The sequence below is a fragment of the Myodes glareolus genome, chromosome 7, assembly GCF_982192425.1.
Source record: "Myodes glareolus chromosome 7, mMyoGla1.1, whole genome shotgun sequence".
In the NCBI taxonomy this organism is placed as follows: Eukaryota; Metazoa; Chordata; class Mammalia; order Rodentia; family Cricetidae; genus Myodes; species Myodes glareolus.
Window position 1 is genome coordinate 84024468 of NC_142032.1, and position 26961 is coordinate 84051428.

The 26961-nt window shown below is 39.9% G+C and overlaps 1 protein-coding gene across 3 annotated transcripts in view; it reads right to left on the reverse strand.

Moving 5' to 3' along the window:
- Positions 1-26961, reverse strand: part of LOC125417124 (phospholipid-transporting ATPase ABCA3-like) — a 108431-nt gene that overhangs the window by 34279 nt on the left and 47191 nt on the right. For all 3 annotated transcript variants that reach the window (XM_085693012.2, XM_085693011.2, XM_085693013.2), the window contains exons 13-21: positions 22618-22772; positions 22264-22419; positions 21459-21669; positions 20116-20266; positions 13975-14073; positions 13027-13189; positions 10825-11122; positions 4707-4959; positions 4363-4567 (exon numbers count right to left, since the gene is read on the reverse strand). In XM_085693012.2, the coding sequence (XP_085549138.2) occupies positions 4363-4567; positions 4707-4959; positions 10825-11122; positions 13027-13189; positions 13975-14073; positions 20116-20266; positions 21459-21669; positions 22264-22419; positions 22618-22772 (1691 nt within the window). The remainder of the gene's footprint in view (positions 1-4362; positions 4568-4706; positions 4960-10824; positions 11123-13026; positions 13190-13974; positions 14074-20115; positions 20267-21458; positions 21670-22263; positions 22420-22617; positions 22773-26961) is intronic.

Here is a 26961-nt window from a genome sequence, read left to right on the forward strand (position 1 = left end):
GATCTGGTCTTTGCAGTTGACCTGAAATTTTTCTCCTTCATCTGTATCTATAATTTTGAAGACTTGGTCTTTTAATGACTTCCCACAGTTCTGGGTAATCCTTTCGGGTCTCTGTCTAATTTTTTTTATATTATTGCCATGTATGATCTAATATCTTTTTTAATTTTTATTTTATTATATTATTTTTTAAAAAAGAAAATGAACTATCATTTTTCATTATACATACTAATCTCAGTTCCCACTCCCTCCTCTTCTCCCATTCCCTCTGCCTACTCCCCCACCACACTCCCCATCCACTCTTCAGAGACGGTAAGGCACATTGCTTTGGGGAAGGTCCAAGGTCCTCCCTACTATATCTACACTGAGCAAGGTATCCATCCAAAGAGAATAGGTTCCCAGAAAGCCAGTACAAACAGTAGAGATAAATCCTGGTGCCACTGCCAGTGGCCCCTCAGTCTCCCCTAGCCATGCAACTGTCAATCGGACTAGTTTAGTCCTATGTTTGTTCCTTCCCAGTCCAGCTGGTATTGGTGAGCTCCCATTAGCTCAGGTAGACTGTTTCAGTGAGTGTCCTCATCATGGTCTTGACCTCTTTGCTCATATTCTCACTCCTCCTACTCTTCAACTGGAGTTTGGGAACTCAGTCCAGTGCTCTGCTGCTGGTCTCTGCCTGTTTCCATTAGTTTCTGGATGAAGATTCTCTGGTGATATTTATGATAGTCATCAGTCTGACTACAGGGCAAGGCCAGTTCGGGCACCCTCTCCTCCATTGCTTAGGGTCTTAGCTGGGTTCAAACTTGTGGATTCCTGGGAATTTCTCTAGAGCCAGGTTTCACGCTAGCCCCATAATGGCTCCCTCAATCAAGATATCTCTTTCCTTGCTCTCATCTCTGTCCTTCCTCCATCTCGAGTCTCCCATTCCCTCAAGTTCTCCGTGCCCCTCCCCTTCTCCCCTCTTTTTCCCCTACCCTCTTCCCTTCTCCTCCCACCCCTATATTTCCAGTTTTGTCAGGCCATCTTGTCTGTTTCAACTTTCTAGGTAGATCTATATATATTTTTCTTAGGGTTCACCTTGTTATTTAGCTTCTCTAGGATCATGAAGTATAGGCTCAATATCCTTTGTTTAGGGCTAGTATCCACTTATGAGTGAGTACATACTATATTCATCCTTTTGGCTCTGGGTTACCTCCACTCAGGATGGTATTTTCTATTTCTATCCATTTGCATTCAAGATGTCATTTCTTTAAACCACTGAGTAGTACTCTAATGTGTAAATGTGTCACATTTTCTTTATCCGTTATTATCTTATAGTTCTGATATTCTTTTTTTCCCTACTTGGTCCATTCTACTTGTAAGGCTTCCCCCTGAGTTTTCCAGTTGGGTTACTGTGTTTTCAGTTCTGTCTTCATTTCAGCTTAATTCTGCCAATATTTACATCTCTTTACTTAATTCAGTTTTCAAACCCTGGTTTGCACTCATTTCATATACTCATATATTTGTGTTATGTTAGGTATTGCTCAGGAATTTACTATTTTCTTTAAGATTATTTGAATGTTTGGTCTCATCTTCTTCTTTTTTTTTTTATTTTTCGAGACAAGGTTTCTCTGTAGCTTTGGTGCCTGTCCTGGAACTAGCTCTTGTAGAACAGGCTGGCCTCAAACTCACAGAGATCCACCTGCCTCTGCCTCCTGAGTGCTGGGATTAAAGGCATGCGCCACCACTGCCCGGCTGATCTCATCTTCTTTAAACTCCTTGAATCTTTGGAGTTTATGATTGTCTTTTAACTTCTATGTCTTGGGATTCATCTAGGTAATTCTCATAGAAGAATACTTCTATTGGTTTGGTGGATTTGAGGGAAGATGCACTTAACCTTTCATGTTATTTGTGTTTCTGCAGTGAGACCTGAGTATGTGGACTCATATGTCTAATGCAAAATTCTAAGCTGCCTCAAACTGGTCTTACATAAAGGCCACGTGTCCAAGAAGGGTTAGGGATAGCATAGGTAGGTGAGGTTTCAGGGACTCGTTGGCTGACTGGGCTAGGCATAGACAAGAGATCTGATGCAAGTCATCTGGGGTCCTGGGGAATCACCAGACTAGACTGCTCCAGGGGCTTTGTGACCATGACTCAGCCTTGGGGTTGAGAATGGCAGGATTGACGAGGCTGAGGATCCATGTAATATGTGCAGCCTGGGCTAGGTATGAATATTAGAGAAGATAGGGTAGGTGAGGGTTCAGGGAACTCAACAGACTGAGTGTGGGATATGTAACCTGAGCAAGACCTGGAGCTTAGATGTGGCATGGACGGGTGGGCTGATCAAACTAGACACGTGAAAAGAATGTGGAGCCAGGGACAGCCTGTGGCCTGGAAACTGCACACGTGTGACTGATCAGTCTTAAGTCCTCATATTTAAAATATCATTCATAAGTTGGCATTCATCTTGGCATTAATTTGTTTTTTAGGCTGACAACCTGAGCCTTGCAATTAGAGTGTGTATATATATATATATATATATATATATATATATATATATATATACACACTCATATATATATATATATATATATATATATATATATATATATATAGAGAGAGAGAGAGAGAGAGTTGGGTTTACATTATCACACTGTTCTGTTTTATGTTCCTCTCATTTTCATCTCATTTTCATTCTGTTCCCTACTCAGTATGTGTTAAACCTTATTTTCATATCTGTCCTGAAGATGAATATGCATATGTGTTTAATTGCTATCATGTGAGCTATTGTTGCTCAATTTATCTGATAGTTTCAAGACCTTAAAACCCTAATTCGCCAGTCAAGCCCCTTCCGTGTTTGCTCTGCTGGGATGAAGCACTTTAATTTCTCGTGCTCATGTTCCATGAGAGACCACCCCTGGATGCTTAGCCAGGAGTCACTTGAACTTGATGCCCTTATCTCCTGACATTGCCTAGCACCATGCACAAAGTTTCTACTCTAAATCACCCACATATCTCACACTATTATATTGCCTCTGTCATTGAGCATTTCTTTGCCTCGTTTCTGTGGGTGTGGGCAGCTCCTCCATTTTATGAACCTTGTTTTTTGTTATGTCTTCTCACTTGCTCAGGTTCACATGTCTGTTCTCTGACTATAACATTTCTGGTTGTTCTTTGAAATGTAAATTATCTTGTGAAATTATTTGCCTATCAGCGGATGCTCTCTGTATCTGTTACTATCTGTGCAAATTTGCACATTACAGCTGTGCCTGATCTGGAGTAGAGTGTGTGATTCTGGAACGGGAATACAGCATGCAGTGATCAGACCGGTGTGGTCAGCGCAGCCCTCACCGCTTCACCGGTTGTCTGTGTTGGTCCATTCTTGTAGCTATTTCTGAAACACATAACAGATACCACTCACTGTAGCAATCCCGTTCATGCCCACTTCTCTATGTAACTATTCTTATTAACCGGAGAGCTATGTCAAATGCATGTGTTCTAAGCTTATTATGAGAAAATTGATATCTGGAGCACCTTGAGGTAGGTGTATGTGTCTATTTTTACATTTTCTCTTAGTTTTTGACCAATTGATCTTCTGGTATTCGTTTTAATTCTTTATGGAGTCATATAACTAAATGAAATTACCACAGAGCCAGTGTGATTTTAATATCCTTCTTCTATACAGAGAAATGGATGGGCTCTCTTTAACTTTGAGTATGGAAACTCATTTTCCCTTTAGCCATATAAATGTGGCTGTGGAGAGGGCACCAGACAGGGAAAAGCAAGAGAAAGTAACAAATGCAAACAGACCAAAGTTTTTCTCCTGGTCTTGGCTTCTGGAAGACTCATATTCAACTTCTATTTGATATCTAGTCTATTACCTGTTGTTTTCAAAGCAAAAACTTTACACATATGTGAGTACACACACACACACACACACACACACACACAATTTGAATGGTACATGACATAATTTACAAATTTCTAAAGGAAACCTTCAAAAGTTGAGTCCAAATATCTCTTGTATAATCCAGCAAATGAGAATCACTGGGAAAAGGAAAATGTCTGTGGTGTTTGCTAGGGTACCACTAGTCTGCTGGGACACATTCTTCCATACAGAAAACAGCTTTGAAGGCAGAACATATTGGTGCTCAACTATGTCAGGAGTTAACTGTTTCAGCAGAGAATGCTTTCATTAAAAGACATATAAAAGGAAGATTTTCTTTTTGCTCTGAGAAATATTCCCCAATAGATTCTCTGACTTGATTGATTAGTCAAACCATTTTTATCCTTTTCTGAAGACATTTAGATTTTAGTAAATGTCAGACAAGCAGACGATGTTCACAGTGTATGAGAGGTGGCCCTCAAGACATTCCATGAAACACTCACCAGCAGTAGAGCACAGGCAACAAAATGGATGATGAGATCCCATAGCAGAGCAGAGAGCCAAAAATTAAAGGTGTAGACCCCACTCACAAACTGGATGTGCTTTGCTTTACTAACTCTCTCAGTCACTGTCATAAGGCAAAAGCCACTGGTGAAAATACTCATTCCAAATAACAAGTTAAAGACTATCTGAAGTGCTGAAGTAGATCTACAAAAAGAATACATAAAGGACACACAATGGTATGATGATAATATTGATCGCTAACAATAGCACTTCATCACAAACACAGTGAGACAGGAAGAAAAGGATCAATTTAACAAATCCCAGGCAAAAAAATTATACATACTGCTTATTATATTTGTTCTCAGTGACACGTTGAGGCTGAGGCGTGTTGGAGACAGTAATGGTGGCATCCGGGCCAGAGAGAGACATAAATATAATGTTTTCTAAAACTGACAAGGATAGTGACGGTGAATGGTACGCCTCGTTGTTGAACCAGAAGGTAAACTCCTTTTTGTCTCTGGTAACGGTAAGGGAGAGTGCAATGATGCATGAGTAAATGCATTTTTTATTTCTCAGCAAGTAGCCCTGGACATCACCTGGAAGGAGGAGATAACAGTGGTCATGAGAGCAACTGCAATAAATATCACTGACTACACGGTTATTTTTTTTTGGGGGGGTGCATTTTTTGTTTTGTTTTGATTTTGATTTTGGTTTTTTGAGACAGGGTTCCTCTGAGTAGCCCAGGCTGCCCAGGAACTCTCTCTGTAGACTAGGCTGACTTTGAAATCAGGGATCTACCTGCCTCTGCCTCCCAAGTGCTGGGATCAAAGATGTGACCACCACACTTGGCAACCAGGTGTGCTTTAAAGAGAAATAACCCAGTAGTTTACGTGTCCAGCAGTTCACAGCAGCCTCGGCACATCTTGGCCATTTACCCCAAAAATCCATCCCTTGGCCACACAAATTTTATGCCTGCTTAATTTCACTAAAAAATAAAAATGAAAAAACACAGGCTAGTGATATTAACACTCTCAAATTTCATTCTTCCTCTCAAATCTTTCCATTTCTACATGAAAATGTTTATAAGTACTCCTGCTTCTGGCTTTTACAAATTACCTCATAAAAAAAATCAAACTCTTCCTCAGAGAATATGAAGGCTAAGTAAAAATATAAGATAAGTCTACATGAAGGAACAGAGAGTTACTGTTACTTGGGATTGTAAATATTTAAGAGGAAAAAAAGTCAGAGAACTAAGTTCAAAAATCTGTACAACTCTTCTTGTCCCATCCTTGTAGAAAAACAAAGCATACCAGATCAGGGTGCTAAGAATTATAGCAAAAAGTTTAAAAAAAAAAAGCTATGAATTTGTAAGAACTTTTAGAGATTCCATGAATCTAAGAAGACACAAATTAAGAACTACAAATCTGCCCAAATAGCCCCAAAATAAGAATCTAAGCTCTAAAAAGAGAAATTCCTAAAAGTAAGATTCATATTAAACCAGACTTGTAAAACTATGAGCCGAGGCTATTACCTATGGCTTCAAAACTACAAATAAGTTTTAGATCTTCAACTGATAGAAAAAAAGAAGAGAAAGAGGAGGGAACCATTAGTGAAATTATCCAAAAGAAAAAGAAAGAAAACAAAAATAATAAACTTAAAAATGAAAAGGAGCCAGTTTAACACATACAAAAAAAATCAGAAAATAAAACTTAACTTAAAAACTCATGTTTCATTCTCTTGGAAAATTAAAAAAAAATTTAAATGGATGAATCTCAAAACACATAAAACCTGCCAAAGTTAAATCAAGTTGAAATAAACAATTTAAACAGATGTGTAACCAGCAAAGAGACTGAATTAATAATTAAAACTTTCCTAAGGAAAAATATATCAGAACCAGAGCAATTCACTGCAGATCTCTACCACATCTTCAGAGAACTAATATCAATACTATTCAAATTATTCCGTTAGATAGAAAAGGAAACAATGCTTGCAACTGATTTTATGAATCCACTATTACCTATTATCCAAAACCCAAAAAAGATACAACAAAAAGAAATAAAATTATATACCAAACTTTCTGATGAACATAGATGCAAAAGCTCTCAACAAAATACTGCCAGACTGGATTGCATTAACAAGATTATTCATAGCGATCAAGTTAGCGTGGTCCATATATACATGATCCAATTCATCACTACAGTCACAACTACAGAAATCATGATTGTATCAATAGATGTAGAAAAGGCCTTTTACAAAATCCAATGTGGACTCTAGGGTAGAGACCACATGATCATCTTAATAGATGCAGAAGAGACTTCTTGACAAAACTCAACAAGTCTTCACAATAGAAGTCCTGAAGAAATTAGGAATTGATGGAGCATCTCTAAACATAACAAAAGCTACATACAACACTGTTAGGTATCTGTTGCTGTCATAAACCACCATGACCAAGAGCTCTCAGGTCACAGTTCCATCACTAAGGGAGATCAGGTCAGGAACTCACGGCAGACCACGGAGGAACACTACTTAATGGTTAACTCTTCATGGTTTTCTCAGCTTGTTCTCTTCCACAGCTCAGGACCACCTTCCCAGAGGTGGCACCACTTACAGTGAGCTGAGCCCTCCAGTATCAACCATTAATCAAAAAAAAAAAAATGCTTCCCAGGCTTCCCCTGACCACAGACTAATCTTACAGAGACATTTTCTCAACTGATATTCCCTCTTCCCAGATTACTCTAGCTTGTGTCAAATTAAGGAAAAACTAACCAGGATAAACAGATATATTGCCAAATTATTTGAGCAAATCTCAAAAGTATTTTTGCTTTTAAAATCAGGAACAAGACCAGGATGTTAACATTCTTCATTCTTGTTAAATATAGTTCTGGAAGTCTTAGCTAGAACAATAAGGCAAACAAATACAAAGAATACAGACAGGAAAATAAATCAGAATGTTCTCATCTGCAGATCATATGATTTTATGCAAGACAATACTGACTTTGACAGAAAACTAATAGAACTGACAGGAACTTAGCAAAGTGGAAAAGTACAAGGTTAACACTCAATAAGAAGAAGCAAAAGTGGTGACCTTCCTAAATACCAGTTACACACACACCAAGAAAGGGACCTGGGAGACAATCCCTTCACAACTGCCTACAAAATACCATGACATTAATTTAACAAAGGAAGTAAAAGATCTAGACAGGAAAAATGAAAACACACGACAGCAAATTGCAGAGAAACAGTATTGGCTAGAAATACCCCTGCCTCACTATTCCTTGCTGCAGTGACAAACACCCTGGAAGTAACTGAACAGGGAACGGGTTCATTCTGGCTCAGAGGCCAAGTGCAGTCCACCATAGAGGGGAAGCCAAAGCCCGAGTGCTGATGACATCACATGGGCAGCCCGCAGGAGTTTGATGAACGCTGGCACTAGGCTGCCTACCTCCTCTGTATGCAGACCAGGCCCAAGTCCGGGAAACGGTGCCACGTACTTTAGTATGGGTCTTTCTACCTCAATTTAACACAACCCCTCATGTGCTCACGTGGAAGCTAAATAATCTCTCCCAGGTGTGCCTGGGTGCTTGTCTCAGAGTCCAGATTCTGTTCAACCGAAAAGCAACACTGACCATCACAGTCTCCCTTGTTCATGGGTTGGAATGACCACCAACATTGTCAAAAAGGCTGTCTTGCCAAAGCAATCTAGAGATTCACTGAAGTCCTCACCAAAATACCACTGTCACTTGTCACAGAAACAAACAAAAAATAATTTGGAAAGGCAAAAGACCTCAGATAGCCAAAGAAATATTAAGTAAAAATTAAAAAAAAAAGTAGTCTGAAGATATCACCATAGCTGACTTCAAGGCACATTACGGAGCTACAGTAACAAAAACAAGGGCATGGTACTAGCACAAAAGCAAACAGTTAAATCAATGCAATATAAGGTCTACAAATAAAACAATGTAGCTACGGTCACCTGATTTTCACAGAAATTCTCCAAACATTAGTCAGAGAAAAGAAACTCTTTTTAGCAAATGGTGTTAGCGAAAGGGGACATCTACACAGGAGAAGGAAACTAGACTCTTATTTTCACCCTGCATAAAAACTCACTCCAAATAGATCAAAGATCTTAACATAGGCCTAAAATTCTGAAACTGCTAGAGGAAAGAGTAGGAAAAATACTTCAAGATTCAGGCATAGATAAGGGTTTTCTGAATAGGACTGCAGTTGCTCAGAAAACAGAGCAAACACTCGACAGGCTGGATCTTATAAAATCAGAAGCCTTCTGAAGCACCAAAGGATGATGACTGAGTGGAGACTCTCTCTCCAGAACAGGAGAAAATCTCTGACAGCTATTCACCTGGCAAATACCCAATATCTAGGATATACAAAGAATTAAAACTAAACATCAAGAAAATAAACAACCTAGTATTGGCATATTCATGTACTTGCTGTAACAAAGTGTGTGTGTGTGTGTGTGTGTGTGTGTGCGCGCGTGTGCGTGCGCGCGCGTGTGTTATTTATGTATTTCTGCATATCAGGTCACATCTGAACAGAAATCGTTTCACCTCTATAACCCTAGCTGGGTGTCTTTCTATTTCTATTTTTTGTCTAAGTTTTCTAGATAGGACTTAAAGTTTTATATGAAAGGAAATAGAAAACCCCACTTGCTATGTCTGTCATGTTCCCAGTCCGAGGAAAGGCTTCCAGTCTTTTCTCATTCTGAATGGAGTTTACCTTTAACTCCAAGAATGAAGCCCTACTTGATCGTAGAGCATAACCCTGTTAAATGCTCCACTAAACTACTCGCTACTCTTTTATTATGAACTTTTGTAACAGTACTCGCTGGGAATATCATATTTATTTCCTTATGATATCTTTTCCTGCCTTGGGTATTAAGAAGAATTCTGGCCTCATAGGATTTGTTTGGAACTCTTCTTTCCTTTCCAATTTTTTTCAGAATATTTTGAGGAGGTTGGAACTCAGCTGTCTTTATTTTTAGTAGAGACTGATAAAGGTATCTGGTCTTGGATTGCTTTTTAATGGGAAGATTTTTTTTTCTATTACCAGCTTAATCTTTCCATCAGTCACAGATCTAGTGAGCGTTGATTTATGTTTGAATCTCAGTAGCATGTGAATTACTGAAATTTGGTCTATTTCATGGAGGGTATCTTATTTTGTTTCCTATACAGATTACCACAAACCCTCCCTACAATCTTTATTTCTATAAAATGAGAAGTAATGCCCTTTCCCTAACTTCTCTTTAGGCTATTGAGCCTTCTTTCTTTTTAACATATCTAAAGATGCCTCAAATTGGGTCTTTTCAAAGAAGCAAACTTTGATTTGTTGGCTTTTTCCTTTTGTTTCTCTTTACTCAATCTCTATTTTTTTTTCTTTTCTTTGATAGCAGAGGTTTATTTTGTTCATTTAGTTACTTAAATGTAAGGTTAGGTTTTTCCACTGTTTTTCTCAATTAAAAGTTTTTCTCTTAGCATTGTTTTACTACACCTGATACATTTTGATGTGTTATTATTTCAATTTTATTTGGGTCTTTTAGTTCCCTTACAAATTCTTTGCCCCAATAGTCCTTGAAGAGTATGTTATTTCTACTGTATGCATAAATTCTGTGACTTTCTTGCTGTTACTAATTTCCAGTTTTATTCCATCAAGATCCTAAGGGATATTTCATGTGATTTTGATTTTTAAATTTTTTAAGACTTATTTTAGACCACATTACATATAATATATCCTGAATAACTATCCTCGTGTACTTGATAAAATTATAAATTATATATGACTAGACTGGACAGTTTTGTGCAGGCCTGTTGGGCTTTTTGATGCTACTGTGTTGGTTAAGTACACCATTTATTGTTGAAATGCTGTCTACTGATATGCTCATTGTTGAAAGTAAAGCTTCAAATCCCCTGCTATTATTGTGGGGCTATTTATTTGCTCCTTCAGGAGAAATACATATTCAGGATTCATATTCAGGAACTTGGATCTTTTGCTGAGAAAAAGATGCTCCCTTGGGTTTGTGGACTGCATCTACTCAGGGAAATAACCTCTATAGTCAGAAGAGCACTCACAATCGAAATTGTGAGAAGGCTCACAATCTTCTTTGAAGACCCTTTTCCAGTTTCCTGCGATATGACTACTTCTAAATGTCTCAATTTCCCTAAAAATCTCATCTTGGTTCCTCCGTATGGTAGACGACCCTTTCTATCTAGAGTATATCCATCACCAACAATTGGCCTTCAAGGATGGTTCTTGTCTATGATTGGCTGGTTTTGTGAATCCTATTACAAAATAAGAGAAGGGATGGGGAGAGATGAGACAGGAGGGGGGAGGAGGAGAAGAGAGGAGAGGAACGAATTTCTAAGCATTCCAGCTGAGACTGTCCTTTCAAATTACTATAAGCAGGTCTCCATCTACTGGGGCTCTTTCTCTGGTTGTAAGAGACTTACCTTGCACATCATGAAGTTCTTGTTTTTTAGCCTTTAACATGATCTCAAGATTTTTGGTGAGATTCTTGGTCAAATCAGGATCTCCAGAAATTGAGAAGGGCACAATGGTCTCCCCGTACTGCTCCAAATCCATCACCCTGCCAGGTTCTCGAGGCTTTGAGAAGCTTATGCCTCTCATCAGAAGGTACATGAGACCCAGAAGTGCCAGCAGCTGCAATAGCAGCAGTTTCCAATGGCGCCAAGAGAACACTGCCCTTTTGATGAGCATGGCTCGGAACTGCTGGGCGTAGAGAGCCCACTGCAAGAGAGAAAAGGCAGCATTGCAGTGTGCACAGATTTTGATGGAAGTCAGTAGCATAAATGTTTTCAGTTGTGTGGTGACAGATGTACAGAAGGAAGAGTGGGGCTGGCAGACCATGTTTTCTGAAGGCATTACAACTTGGCACCTAACTTCATTACTGTGGAAGTCCCCAGAAGGGAGTCACTGTTCATAGAGCCTCTGCAGAACAACATGCCCATTCTCTTATGCTAAACACCATCTTTCAGCATTACCTTTTGCATCAAGTTTCTATGGCTACCTTTTAATATCTGGTCTGCAGGATTGCAGAGCTCCAGGAAACAGAAGAATAACTTAGTTTAAGATTACAATGTGTCCGGTATATTTTTACTTAACCTCTAAGTTCAAAGCAATCCCCCATGGTTAATTAGAAAATGTACATAAATATATAATTTTGTCTACTTTTCAAGCTTTGGGGGCAATGTATAGTTGAGTATGGGTTTGTTTTTCAGTTAAATAATGGAACCCTTTGCTCTAAATACATACCTCTTCAGAAAAGGTACTTGAGAGTCAAAGGAGAACATACTAAGCATACTGAAATTTTAAAATACAATTATTGTATTTTCCCTAACACATAGATATCACATAAGTCAGAGTGGGACAATATCCCTAGTAGACCAATGTGTTCTGAGTAGAAGAAACCACATTGGTGCTATCTTTGACCAGAAGTAAGACAAAGTGTGGAGGGAGAACACTTTGCTCCCATCATGGTCCCGACAGGAAGAAGGCAACTTCTGCTTTTAGGAGATTAGTGTGTGTGTGTGTGTGTGTGTGTGTGTGTGTGTGTGTGTGTGTGTGTGTTTCTAGAATGAGAAAAATAAAAAGTGCTTTAACGCAGTGATCAGCCTTTCTGGACTGACCTGAAAACTCCGACTTCACCCTCAAAAACTGAGGAAAAACAGGAGAGAAACAGAAATGCCCCACAGTTTATCTGCACACAAGAGAGAAAGAGAGAGAGCAGGAGAAGAGGTGGCACAGGGTGGCATCTCATGTCAGACATTCCACAGTGCACACGACTATATTCCGCTCCCTGAAACAGCCTCATCCACACTAACTGGGCTTGATCAAAGACAATCATCCAGTAAATGACAGTGAGGAATCACAACTTTGACTCAAAATTCTAGACACTCATTGTATACAATACCCTACGTCACAAGCTCCCAAATCCCATGGGAAAACATAAGAAGTGTTTCTAGGAAACTTGGACAGATACATCCATGGTCTAAAGATCTCTGCTGCATGTCTATGCAAAAAAAAAAAACTTTTAAGGAAGATAAATCAGGAGAGCAACAAAACAATGTTAGACAATGGGGCAACAGCCCAGTGCTAACACGGGGGCCTGAGGCACAGCAGCACTAGAGTGAAATGTCTTTCGTGTGTGAGGGCAGTGATTGTAATCATTTGTACCAGCATTCTTCTTCAACTCTGAATGAGCTAATACTTCTGAAAGCGGAAGTAATCCCTATGAGGAAGCTCAGCTACGAAGGTGAAATCTGGGCTGCAGATGGCTTAGAGGCTAGAAGAGCATGCTGCACCGCCTGCTGACCATTGCGGGAGCTCCAGAGCCCACACGGTGCAAGGAGAGCAGACTCCACATGTACATGTATACATGTGCACACATGCACACACACCCCACATAGTGAGTAAACACATGGAATAAAACAAATAAAATAAACCAGTTTTGTCCCTTCACTATTTCACAACTGAGTAAGAAAATTAAGTGACTTTCCTTACATGGTTTCCCCTATGTGGATGGGATTGCTCTAAGTACTCCAAAACTTTTCTGAATTCAGCCAATAAAATGAAATGTCATCTTTTATTCCTTCCAAACATACTAACACTGTATTCTTGGTGAAGATGCTCACCCCAGTATTGAGTGAAGAATTAGAGTATCTTCTTGGATAATTTTTTCTATCAAAATTTCTGGGCACATTCATATTCTGGTTATATTCATTTGTGCTTTGGTCCTCTGTGGAAGTCAAATGGGCAGACTCAGTATTCAGCTTCAAGTCTTCCAGATTACTGACCCTACAAACAAACACACACACATACACGCACGTGTCAATATATATTAAGAAATAACTTTTAACTATAATATTATTTCCCTAACTCCTGCCCTTCAAAAAGATATTTTTTAAATGACAGTTCTACACAATGCTAACATTAATGATGGGAAACATGCTTTGGGTGTGGGTGTAGGGAAAATATTGAATCTCAGTGGTAAATAAATTGTCCAATATGCCTGAGACCTGGGGGTTTAATATCCAGCATCCCAAAACTTCTGGTGCAAGGCTTTGTGTATATCAGAAAAGCACTTGGCCACCAAACAACAGCCCCAGCTCTGAGGCACAAAATAAACAAAACATGAACAAAGTTCCAAGACCATGAATTTCTTGTTTTTAGAGTAAAATGGTTATTAAATGTTCTACATTTTACAAAATTACAGTGATAATTGCAGTTTTATTTTATATTTCTAATTTTATAGACATCTAATATATGTATGGATTACTTTATAAAGCAAATGAATATATGGTCAATATGCTCTCTTTGGTTGATGGTTTCTATGTGAGAAGTGTGTGTGTGTGTGTGTGTGTGTGTGTGTGTGTGTGTTAATATAAAGGAGAAATGCTATAAAGAATAACAGAAACCACAGTATAAGGAAATATTAAGGGCTTCTGGGTCAAAATGGGGCTTTAGAAGCTGCCTCCACGTGACAGATGAACAAGCAGAATTGTGAGACCAAAGAGAGGTCACTGGGAATCACAGAGAGCAAACGATGTCACCTGACATGGGGGTAGGGCACAGGTACTCACTTGAAGAAAACCTCATCCATGGTAGTCATGGAGACACCAAAGCCAATGATACCGAGCTCTTCTTGTCTTTTTTCTATTTCCACGAAAAGTTCTGCAAACCTAAAAGATAGCAGAGACAGCATTTGTAAAAACACACATACCCATGTACACAGGTGTGTGAACACATACATATGTCTGCATCTGTTCTGGGCTGATTTCCCTCAGCTGTGTAAAGAGTGTGGTTAATACATCCCTGAAAAGTTTCTGGTGTTGGTGGGTTTCCATGTCCCTGGCAAATCACAATGTGGGGAAACAGAAGGAAGATGCACCAGCAAGTGGTTACAGCAGACTGCTTCCTAGTTCCCTGATAAACCACCATCAGCTTCCTTTATATATTGCTTTCTGCTTTCCCTGCTATTTAGATCTAATTTACTTACTACATGACATGGCTTCTGTGAAGCACTAACGCCAACAGGATAGAAACTCGTAAACTAATAAGATATCTAAAACAGAAATAAAAAATTAATCTCAGAAGTTAGAGACCAGATGGAAAGTGTCCTCCCAAACCAGGGAAATCTTGAGCAGTCTCGAACACGTGAGGCTGATGGTGCAAGACTAGGTTCTCGAAAATGTCTTAGAACCTCATTCTTTAGAATCCACTTACTCCCGGAAATCTTCCATTCTCGAAAGCCTCCGCTGTGCTCTAAGGACTGGCATGGCCACAGGACACAAAATCCATTGTGTAAACCTCAGACAAGTTTCTTATATTTTGAATCAAAGTTGGATACAAACTCCTTTCTCTCAACATCAGAAACAAGGGTAAGTTTTATACATCATTTTAATGTATTTTTCAAGATAGTGATAAGTATTCATATGCACACATTAACAAATGCACAGTGTAGCTTCCAGGTTGGACTAGAAATCCAGCAGTTAGAACTGGTTCATTCTGTGGAGAGATAGGATGAATTTTTAAACCCTTTAATTCAATTCATTCATTCATGTAACGAGAAGCCTCTGGGTATGTGTATGTGTGCATATTATCAACAATATTCCAGTTTTTACATAAGTGATTTCAAAATAAAATACAATGCTAAGGAAAGACTGTCTATACATATACATGTTAACTACCTAACTCAAAAATGGAAAAAGTCAGAAAAAAACCCACAAAAATTACAAATGTCGTTTTTATTATTATCATTTTCTGGTCTTTTCACAGAAAGAGCAAAAACTATTCAAAACTTCTCAGGGAAGCATAAAGATTCCAAATACTGAAAAGGACCTGAGAAAAAGACTCAGCTGGACATACCACATAACATAGCTCCAAAATCTAATAGAAACTGTAGTCACCAAAACAGACTATCACAGCCTGGGAGGCCAGCAGAACAGGGCTCAAAAGGAATTCACAGAGTTGGCATGTACTTTGACTTTTATCTGAGGGGGTTAGGGAAAAGGACACTCATGCACTCTTAATGGTTTCCTTCAGACTTTTTCTTAATTCTTCTTTTGCATTCTCTACTCTTTATTTTCCTGGTGATTTCTCTCACTCATTCTTGATGCTTTCCTTCTAACTCATACTAACTCTATTTTTACCCTTCCCCTTACAGCTTATATATCCCAGGCAAAATCTTCCAAGCAATATAAAAATTACAATGTGGTTGCATTCTGTTTTTCAAGTAAATGATGACAATAAATACAGGTATAAAAAAAACAGCATTATTCCATGTCCCTTACATGATTAAACATTTTACAGGTGAAAACAAATTATCCCAAGAACCCACATACATTCAGATCCAAGCAACTTGTTATAGATTGACAGTGTGTATCAAGCAAGGTGTTCTTTTACTGGCAGGCTGTATTTTGACTCTAGAGGGGTTTCCAGGTGTCCAAGGAGATGTCCCCAGCTGTTCCTTGGGCTGCTGAGGAGAGGGCACCTGAACTGGCCTTATCCTATAGCCACACTGATGAATATCTTGCATATCACCATAGAAACTTCATCTGGCGATGGATGGAGATAGAGACAGAGACCCACATTGGAGCACTGGACTGAACGCCCAAGGTCCATATGAGGAGCAGAAGGAGGGAGAACATGAGCAAGGAAGTCAGGATGCGAGGGGTGCGCCCACCCACTGAGATGGTGGGGCTGATCTAATGGGAGCTCACCAAGGCCAGCTGGACTGGGACTGATGGAGCATGTGATCAAACCGGACACTCTGAACATGGCTGACAATGAGGGCTGACTGAGAAGCCAAGGACAATGGCACTGGGTTTTGATTCTACTGCATGTACTGGCTTTGTGGAAGCCTAGCCTGTTTGGAAGCTCACCTTCCTAGGCCTGGATGGAGGCGGGAGGACCTTGGACTTCCCACAGGGCAGGGAACCCTGACTGCTCTTTGGACTGGAGAGGGAGGGGGAGGGGGAGGGGAGGAGAGGGAGGGCAATGGAGGAGGTGGAAATTTTTAATAATAAAAAAAAAAACAAAGAAAAGACCAGTCACTTTATTTCTTATCTTGAGAGGTGATCTTATAAGGAACCTTAAAGAAATCACAAAACCAAACTTTTATACATGAGAAACAATCAGTCAGCTTTGAATCTTTAGGATGCAGACCCACTCATCAAAAGTTTTTATGTCAGAAGATTAAGGGCAGAAATGGGTATATGGAATTAATCATCACCTTTGGTCATCAGTGAATCTTAGCAAGAAAGGCAGGCCAGATAATGATAATTGGGCTGCTTTGTTCTTGTTCCCTGACCTTAACGATTCCTCATTCAACTGTGTACCAATCTAAAACTTTAGATTATCTTGTTGGGTTTTTCACCTTCAAACTATTTGACAAAAACATTCTAGTCTAAGTTATTTTCAGAACTTTGTTTTGGTTATGATACACCCTGAAACCTGTGGACACATCTCCAAACATTAAGATTAGAAGAATTTAAACTAGCTGGGCTACTGGGACTCAATTGTTCTTCTTAATCATGAACTTCAGCCACCGTCTATACAGCTCCTCGATAGAAACTCCTGTGTTCCAGCTGGCTGACACTTCCTTGCTTTATTTTTCCTCATCAAAACTCTAAACTAGCATCATTATTATTATTGTCAATTAGACAGTACAGATTAGGAAGAAATCATCTTCATAATAATTCACAGATAAAAATGTCCTGTAGAAGAGGATGTATCCATGAGATAAACATGCTGTATTATAGGCGGTGAAGATTTCCCCACACCCATCAACACCATGCCAGATACCAGAGACAGCAGCAGCAGCAAACATGTAACGACACAGTAGAAGCAAAAGACATTCCGGGGTCTGTGGGGACAATATTATGCAGGCCCTACATTGTATAGTGGTCAAAATCACAGGTCAGTTCATACCTGGCCACACACAAGGTGGTCACATAGCCTTCCAGACAGGATGCCGCCATCCCAAAAGGATCAGGATATGCTAATATTGTTTTGCTCCTTCTTTGTAATTTGGAGGATGCCTGGGATAGAGATGTTAATTCGGCCTACATGACAGAGCTGGCCTACAGAGCAGGAAGATAGGGAGACATAACAAAATGGGCATAGAATAGGTGTGGACGGAACCTCAGACATCTGCCTAGTTACCCGTGAAACAGAATGCTAACGAATCTCCCCCCTCAGTTTATGTTTTGATATATAAGACTGGAGAGTAAATGCAAAGAATTTTCAGGATGTGAACTCAGGATTTCATGAGGGATCACCTAAAATCTCCCTCCTGATAAAGCCATGTGAGTTGTCTCAATTATTCCCACACCTCCCCTCTGGTCCGGAGAAATTATTTAGGGTCCAGGCTGGCACCAGACCACGACAGGGGTCTGTGATTTCGGGGTCTTACCTATCCTAGATTCGCCCACCAGGACTCGCTTGGTAGGCCGACACCCTGAAGTCAGTTGTCATCTGCTGCTCCTCGAACATGGCCACCAGCAACAGATACTGAGCCATGTGACGCAAGGGGTAGGTAGCACAGGAGCAAACCCAACTTTGCCCCACAAAGACAAAAACGGTACCAGGAAAGAAGTTACTCACACGCAGAAGAATTAAACTGAACCTTATATTGTATGGGACATAATCAGCCTACAATGCCAATAAGGGCTGAATAATAAGATTTTCTTTCAAAAACTAAAAATCACCCCAAATGGATTAAATCGAACATGAAATCTGAAAACTGTAAAAGAAGCAGAAGGAAACAGAGTAGGGCCTCCATGATGCTGATCTGAACACGTATTTCTTCTTACATAAAATTCAAAAGCATAGCCAATGAGATTACTTATAAAAAAAAGAGGGATTACAACTAGCTAAAAACTTTCTAAATTAATGCTAGAATGAAGTGAAAGACCCGGATAAATCCAGACCCCTCTAGCAGGAAGAATAGAGCCAAAAATCTAGGTTAGCTGGTTCAGTGATTCTGTTCCAGGAACTAGCTGATCATAAAGTTAGATTATAATCTTGAGAAAAATCTTGAGAAACGGGGAGTTACCCCCTTGTGATTATCACTGGTATTTTCGGAATTTTCCAATGATGCCCTCCCTACCCCCTTTGGGTTGTGGTTTCCTCCCCTAAATATTCCCTCTCCCAGCCACTCGGGGTCGAACTCCTCTACCCCTGCGTGGGAAATGAGTTTCAGCCCCAACGTGCTGGTTCCTGTCAATAAACCTCGTGCGATTGCAGCAAGGACGGTCTCTCGAGAGTTCTTGGGGGGTGGGGTCGTGTTATCCACTCCACTCCAGGGGTCTTTCAGAAGAGACAGCTCATATTTTGGGGTAAATATCTGAAGTAGAAGGAACTCAATTATGAAAGAAACAAACAATCCAATCAAAGTGGAACTCATAGATACTTCTCAAAAGATTTGCAAATTTTTAATTTAACCAAAACCCAAAAAATTAAAAACACAGCAAATATCAGACCTGCTAGAACAGCTATAAAGAGAGACAAAGTACATTCTGGAGACATAAGGGTGATGGTTACATTTGTCCTTGGTACAGCAGTACTTACAGAGAAGATCCCGGAAAACTAAAAGTAAAATGTTGTATGATCCAGACACCACCTCCTGGTTATAGAGCTAAATGAACAGATCAGCATCTCTAAATACCTTTGTTTATCACAGCATAACTCAGAGTATCTGAGATACAGGAGAGACGTGGTTAAAAAATGACCTACACTGTGTAAGTGCACAGTGCAACACCATGCGGTCTTTAAAGATAAGAAGAGGGTCATTATCCATTTCAGCCCACATATGTCTAGGAGACACTATCATCTGTGAAAAAACACAGACACAGAAAGGCAAATGGCACATAATTTCCTGTATAAAGTTCTACAACTTAGAACTCACAGAAATAGAAAGCACAATGGAAGTATCAGAGCCTTGCGGGGAGCGGGGTGGGGGGGGGGGCGGGGATGAGGCTGTTGATCAGAAAGTACAAACTCCCAGTTAGATAGGAGCAGCAAGCATCACTGATCCTAGCACAGAAGGGCAGCTATAAATTTCATGTGTTGTACACTTTTACATGCTTTTTCTGCAAAAATAAGTATATGAGGTAATATATTTATTATTTGATCATTCTGTAACATAAGCATTTATCAAAGCTTCACAATGTACCTTAGACATTATATATTATACGTATATATTATATATGTGTACTAAAAATCATAAGAAAAGATTAAGAACCCCCCCGCTTTTTTGGGGGGGGGTTTGAGTCAGGGTTTCCCTGTGTAACAGTCCTAGCTATCTTGTAGCTAGCTCTTGTAGACAAGGCTGGCCTCAAACTCACAGGGATTCGCCTGCCTCTGCCTCCTGAGTGTTGGGATTAAAGGTGTGCGCCACCACCGCCCAGCCAAGAACACTTTTTATAGAACAATATAAATTCACTTGTCTCTCCTCAGCAAGAAGAAGAAACATTATTATAGTGCCCTATCTTATCATTAATTAATCCCAGTTTCAATGCTTGAACATAAAGATCTATGGACACTACCTTTTCTGGCTTCCTTCTGTATAATTAGTGAAAACTTAGAAAGCAAATGCTCTTACTAGTATGTCTCGGAAAGCAAGTGGCAAGGATCTATTTGCCAAGTCTGAGGAAGCCTAGAAAGGTCACTGCAGTTTCTGATGACCCAATGGTCGCTGTGCAGCATTTCTGGATCCTTACCTGTGTGTGTACTCCTTTGGCAGGATGAATGACAATTCAGCTGCGATATTCATCTCCATCTCTGCGGCTGGTATGTAATTCCTAATCAACTCAGAGGTTTTTTCAACATCACATTCAAGAGTCTTCACCATGACTAGGTGATATCCCACACCTGAAAATTTCCATTTAGATGATCAAACGCAGGATCTTACTGCCTTGACAAGCAAGTGCTCTACCACTGAGCTATATCTCCAACACTCTTTTTATTTTGCAAATTGTACTTAATTATGTGTGGGGTGTTTGGGGCTATGGGATGTTTGTGTGTGAACATACGGAGATGTTGCAGGTGTCTTCCTCAATTGGGTCTCCATATTCTTATTTTTGTCAAAACAGGGTCTCTCACTGAACCCAGAAGTCCCCAGTTTGGCTAGACTGCCTGGTCAAAAAGGCTCAGGGATCCTCCTGTCTCCTTCCACCCTCCTGTCACTGCAGTCACAGGGGCAGACCATCATGCCCTGCCTTTTACTGGAGACCCCAACCCAGATCCTCATGCTTCCGTGGCACGAACTCTACCCACTGAACAGGTCCTCTGTACTTCTGGAGACAACATCCCCCTAAGTTGTCAAGACTGGATAAGAATTCAACTCGCAATTCTCCTGCCTCAGTCTCTTGGATTGCTAGAATTACAGCCTGTATCACTAGGCCTTGCAATAATTGAGTCTTACTAATCAGACTGCATACTCACTCAAGTCAAGGTTATTTTACCCTACTTTTCATTTATTTCTTGTCCATTTAGTTCTGATTGATGCGCTGCTGCATTTGAGGAATAGTTTGTAACATTAACTAGAAAGGGTTTAGCTCACATAGCGGTTCAAATGAGAAAACAATGTCAAATATCAGTGTGGTCATTGACTTTCTTCCCTATAAGCATCCATCAATCAATGTATTAAATCTGTGTCCCTATGACAAATTATCAGTTATTATCAGCCACGTGGAAGAAATAAATATAATGATTATGTTCATTGGTTCAATAAGGAGCATTTTCCTCCAAGATAGAATATGCTTATTGGGTCAGAATGGAAAAAATTGAATAGCTAGGTGATGTATGAGTTATAATCATAAATGAGGACCAAAATATATCTAATGCAATAGAACTTAGAAAGGTCTTTTTAGAGAAAACAAAAAAAGAATGAAATTGACGTTGGAGATGTTTTTTGAGGCAAGGTCTCCCTATATAGAGCCTTCAACTCATCATTCTTTCCTGCCTCAGCCTACCATGCACTACAGACACAGGCACGTGTCACCATGCCTCGCCAAGAGGACATCACTACAGCACCAGTACCCAAAGAATCAAATAGACATACCAAATAATTTCTTCAGGAAAAGTGAAGAACCACAGCACTTCAGGGTACCCATGACTAGGATGGCAATGCGGTCACCCAGCACGTCAGCTTCGTCCATGTGGTGTGTGGTCAGCAGGATGGTACGGTTCTCTTTATATTGCTGAAGGAGGTCCCAGATGGCCCTCCTTGAGACTGGATCCATGCCAGATGTTGGCTCATCAAGTATCACCACCTAGAGACAAGGATAAGTAACCATGGCTCTTTTTACTTCATGCTTGCTGGGTGTGGGATAACCTACTGTACATAGGGGACATATTTAAGCAAAGATACAGACTCTAGCCTACCCTAAGATGGATAACTGATAAATCATGAACCGTCATACTTATGACCACATTATGTCAGCTACCTTAATAACAGGAAGTCCCACTCCTTACATTTGGGAGAGTTGGACTTGTGCCTGCTTTTGTGTTTGAATCTGGAAGAGTAAAGACCTATTTTATTTTATTTTATTTCTTACTATGTGTGTTTACATGTGTGGATGTCAGAGATTGATGTCCAATGTCTTCTTCAATCACTCTACATCGTCTCTTTTGAGACAGGGTCTCATATTGAACCCAGAAGCCATCGATGAGCTGGGCTGGTTGGACAGCAAGCTCTGGGGACCTACTTGCTTCCAGGCCAGCTTTGTTTAAGATTATAGACACCCACAAGCATGCCTGGCTTCTACCAGGGTGCTGGGGATCTTGAAGCAGGTCTCCATGTGCTCCACAGGGACTTTGGAGCCATCTTGCCAGCCCCACGGGAACCCGTTCTGTTATTTATTTACCTTGGTGTTCCCTATAAGAGCTATGATGATTGAGAGTTTGCGCTTCATCCCTCCACTCAGATTCTTGGACATTGTATTCCTTTTATGCAGCAGGCCAAAAGCAGTGAGCATCCTGTGAATTTCTCTGGATCTTTTATTTGAAGGTATTCCTTTTATCTAAAAAGAAGAATCAACGTCTATATAGTGGTTTTAACTTTGTGCTTAGAACAACCTTCCATTAGGGCTTTAACAGAGCTGTCTACATACGCTCACCCTTCTTGTTGCCTCCAGCAGGAACTTCTGATAAAGGCAGAGCTGCAGGTCCTTGCTCACACTGCCTGGAGGATGCGAAGAGTGCAGAAAGGAAATACTTACCACACAGTAGAAATTAAGGTGTTCTGACACGGTCAGCATCGGGAATAACAGGTCATCCTGGGGACACAAGCCCAAGCTTTTCCTAACTTGAACCATGTCAGATGAGATGTCATATCCACCAATGTAGACCTTTCCTCTGGTAGGAAGATACAAACCTGGAATTAAGCAAAGACATGGCAGGGCTTAGCTTCAACAAGGGCGCAGGACAACATGCTGCTCCCTAGAGCCGAGCCTACAAAGTCTATAGAACATGCAAAAGCAACAATGTCTCCCACAGAGATACACAGTGTCAATGGCCATGATCTGACAATGATGGAGAAAGAAATTACTTTTCCTTTTTAATTTTTATATCTTTATTGAAAATAGTTTGGTTTTGGAATTAAGAAGTAATTACAGCATTTTCTTCCTTTCCTTTCCTTCCTCCAACCCCTCCCATTTACCTCCCTTTACTCTCAATTTTGTGACCTCTTTTTTAATTGTTGATAAGTAGCTGTATATGTATTTCAGAATATATAAATACAACCTTCTCAGTCCATATAATGTTTCTTGTACATATATGATTTCAGATAATGTATAGCCAATTAGGAGGCTCTTCCCTGAGGTCTCTCTCTCTCTCTCTCATTCTCTCTCTCCTCTCTCTCTCAACATTCCTTAGTTGCCTGAAGTTCTTCGTGGATGGTTGGGGCGCTGTGAGATTCCCCTTCCACATTAGGATGTCTACCAGTATTTTCCTTGCTTGGGTCTTCTTTGGGCAGTCATGTCATTGAGATTTCATGGGTGTAGCTTCCCTGACATTTCTAGGAGATACAATCTCAGAGTAGACTCCCTAGCCCTCTGGCTCTTACAATCTTTCCACACCTTCTTCCTTGATGCTCCCTGAGCCTTAGGTGCAGGAGTTATGTTGTAGATGTTGAGCTAGGCACCACACACTTGTTTTCTGAATTTTGGTCAGTTGTAATTTTCTGGAATGGTCTCCATCTATTGATGTTTCTTGATAAGGGAAGAGGTCTACCTGTATCTGTTGTTATAAGGGTAAATATTTCCAATATAGTCAGGGATTGTAAAGGTTTAGTAAAGCTGTGGTGTAAGCTGCCCTCCAAGATCCATCACCTCACTAGTCCTGGGTATTTGACCAGGTTCCAGTACCAGGCATGACATCCTTCTTGTTGAGCAGGCCTTAAGTCCAATTAGTGAGCTGTGGTTACTGCTGAGGCATACATGCCACTACTGCACCCTTAGGGTTACCTTGCCATGTGAGTATGCTGTACAGAGGTGTCACAGTTAGACAGGACTGTTGATTGCTTTTCCCTGTGGAAGATTGCACGGCACTTTCTGTTATCATGATAGTTGGTCTTCAGGGAGGATGCTTTCAGGGGAAATCCAGGTCAGATCTGCAGAATCCTATGTCTGAAGTGTATGGTGTCATCAAGAATAGAGATTTACCTTCTGGCAACAGCAATAGCCTATGGTGTTTCGGGAGTCTCTTAGATTTGCCCAAACAATCTGAAAAGGGGTTTCTCATATCTGGTATAGTGGTTTCCGTTACACAGTCTATGGCTCTTGTGGGGAGCACTGTCAGCCCAGATGGGAAATTTTTATTTAAACTTTATATGTATACCTGTAGACTTGTATATATTGTACATAATTTTAAGTAACTAGAAACAATATGATTCTTTGTGGGGTTGTTTTCAGACATGCTCACTGCTAGTTTACACGCTCCCTCTCCTCCTGTATTGACCTCTTCCCACCTCCATTTTCATTTCTCCCTTCAAATCACTTGCACGCTGATATTCTCCTCTCTGCCACCCCCACAGTCCCCTTTTTGCTTTCCTGGCACCTGCAGTTACTCCAGGGTATTTACCCACACCTGAAGATTTGGAGCTAGGAGCCACAGATGAGAGACATCACTCCACATTCGTCTTTCTGGGTCTCTGTTACCTCACTCAGTATAGTGCAACATTTATGATTTCAGGGGTTTTTTTTTATAGCTGAGTAGTATTCCATAGGGTATAGGTGCCGTATTTTCATTATCCATTCATCAGTTGAAGGATATTTAGTTTGTTCCTATTTCCTAGCTATTGTGGTTAAAGCAGCAATAAACATGACTGTGTCACTATTTTTGGAGTAGATCATTGAGTCCTTGGAGCATATATCAAGGGGTTAAACAACTGGGCCAGACAGTACATTCATGTTTAGCCTTTGGAGAATTCTCTGATTTCCACAGTGCCTGAAGCAATTTGCAATATCCAATTAGAAAACTAGTTATGAGACTAATTGGATATTAGTCTTCTTTCAGATGTTTAGCTGGAAAAGATTCTTTTCCACTCTATGGGCATCCTTCTCACTTGATTTTCTTCCTTTCATATACAGAAGCGTTTTAGTTTTACGATGTCCCATTTATCAATTGTTGCCCTTAATTCCAGGGCAAATGGAATCCTATTTAGAAAGTCCTTCTCTAGACCTGCATCATGTAGGGTGCTGTCCATGTCTTCTTCCGCCAGCTTCAGGTTTTGCACTAAGGTGGTTGATTCATCTGGAGTTAGCTTTTGTGCTTGGTGATACGTGAAGGCTCTAATTACATTCTTCTTCATGTGGACATACAGTTTTCTAAGCATCATTCACTGAAGATACTTTCTTTGGTCTAACATGTTTTTGGCAACTTTGTCAAATATCAGATGGCTGTAGCTACTTGTACTCATGTTTGAATCTTCAATTTTGTTCACTTTCAAATTTGTTCACATGTTCTCACAAAGGCACATGTCTGATTTTGTGTCAGTACCATATCGTATTTTTTCCTATGGCTCTGTAATATATCTTCATGTCTAGAATGTAAATCTCTTCAGCACTGTTCTTTTTACTCAGGATTATTCTAGTTATTCAGAATTTTTTGTGGTTCCATACAAATTACTTAGGATAGTTTTTCTATTTCTTTGAATAATGAGATGGGAATTTTAAATGAGATTATATTGAATCTGAAAATGGCTTTGGTAGAATGGCCATTTTCACAATATTAATTCTATCAGTCCATGAGCCTGTGATGTCTCTCCATTTTCTGGCGTCTTTATCTCTTTATTCCAAGGTTTAAGGTTTTCATTGTAGATGGCCATCACCTCCTTGGTCAGGTTTACTCATTGCTACTTGTAAATCGGAGTGCGTCCATGATCTCCTACTCTTTGTTGTAAATCAGAGTGCGTCCATGATCTCCTACTCTTTATTGGGGCACAGGAAAGCTATCCACTTTTGTGTGTGTTGAGTCTGTGTCTACCATGCTATTGAAATTGTTCATTGCTTTTTAGAATTTTTCTGGTAGAATTTTTGGAATCTCTTATATATAATATCATCTGTAAGTAGAGACAGTTTGACTCCTTTTCCCCTGTTTTTATCTGTCTAATTTACTTCTCTTTTCTTATTTCCCTGGCTAGTGCTTTGAGCACAATATTGAAAAGTTAGGATAATTGAAAGTTCTGTCTTGTTCGTGACGTCAGTGAGATTGATTTAATTTTTTTTCCAATTTGGAATGATGTTAGTTGTAGATTTCTCATTTACAGCTTTCTAAAATTGATTTTTATTGAGCTCTACATTTTTCTCTGCTCCCCTCCCTGCCTCTCTCCTCCCCTTCAACTCTCTCCCCCAAGATCCCCTTCATCTCAATTTACTCAGGAGATCTTGTCTTTTTCTACTACCCATGTAGATTAGATCTATGTATGTGTCTCTTAGGGTCCTCACTGTTGTCTAGGTTCTCTGGGATTGTGATTTGTGGGCTGGTTTTCTTTATGTTTAAAAATCACTTATGAATGAGTATATGTGATAATTTTCTTTCTGGGACTGAGTTACCACACTCAAAATGATGTTTTCTAGCTCAATCCATTTTCCTGCAAAATTTAAGACGTTGTTATTTTTTTCTACTGTGTAGTACTCCATTGTGTAAATGTATCACATTTTCCTTATCCATTCTTTGATCGAGGGGCATTTAAGTTGTTTCCAGGTTCTGGCTATGACAAACAATGCTGCTATGAGCATAGTTGAGCACATGTCCTTGTGACACAATTGAGCATCCTCTGGATATACACCCAAAAGTGGTATTACTAGGTCTTGAGGAAGGTTGTTTCCTAATTTTCTGAGAAATTACCATACTGACATCCAAAGGGGCTGTACCAGTTTGCACTCCCACCAGCAATGCAGGAGTGTTCCCTTAACCCCACATCCTCTCCAGCATAAGCTGTCATCAGTGTTTTTGATCTTGGCCATTCTTACAGGTGTAAGATGGAATCTCAGAGTTGTTTTGATTTGCATTTCTTTGATGACTAAGGATGTTGAACATATCCTTAAGTGTCTTTCAGTCAT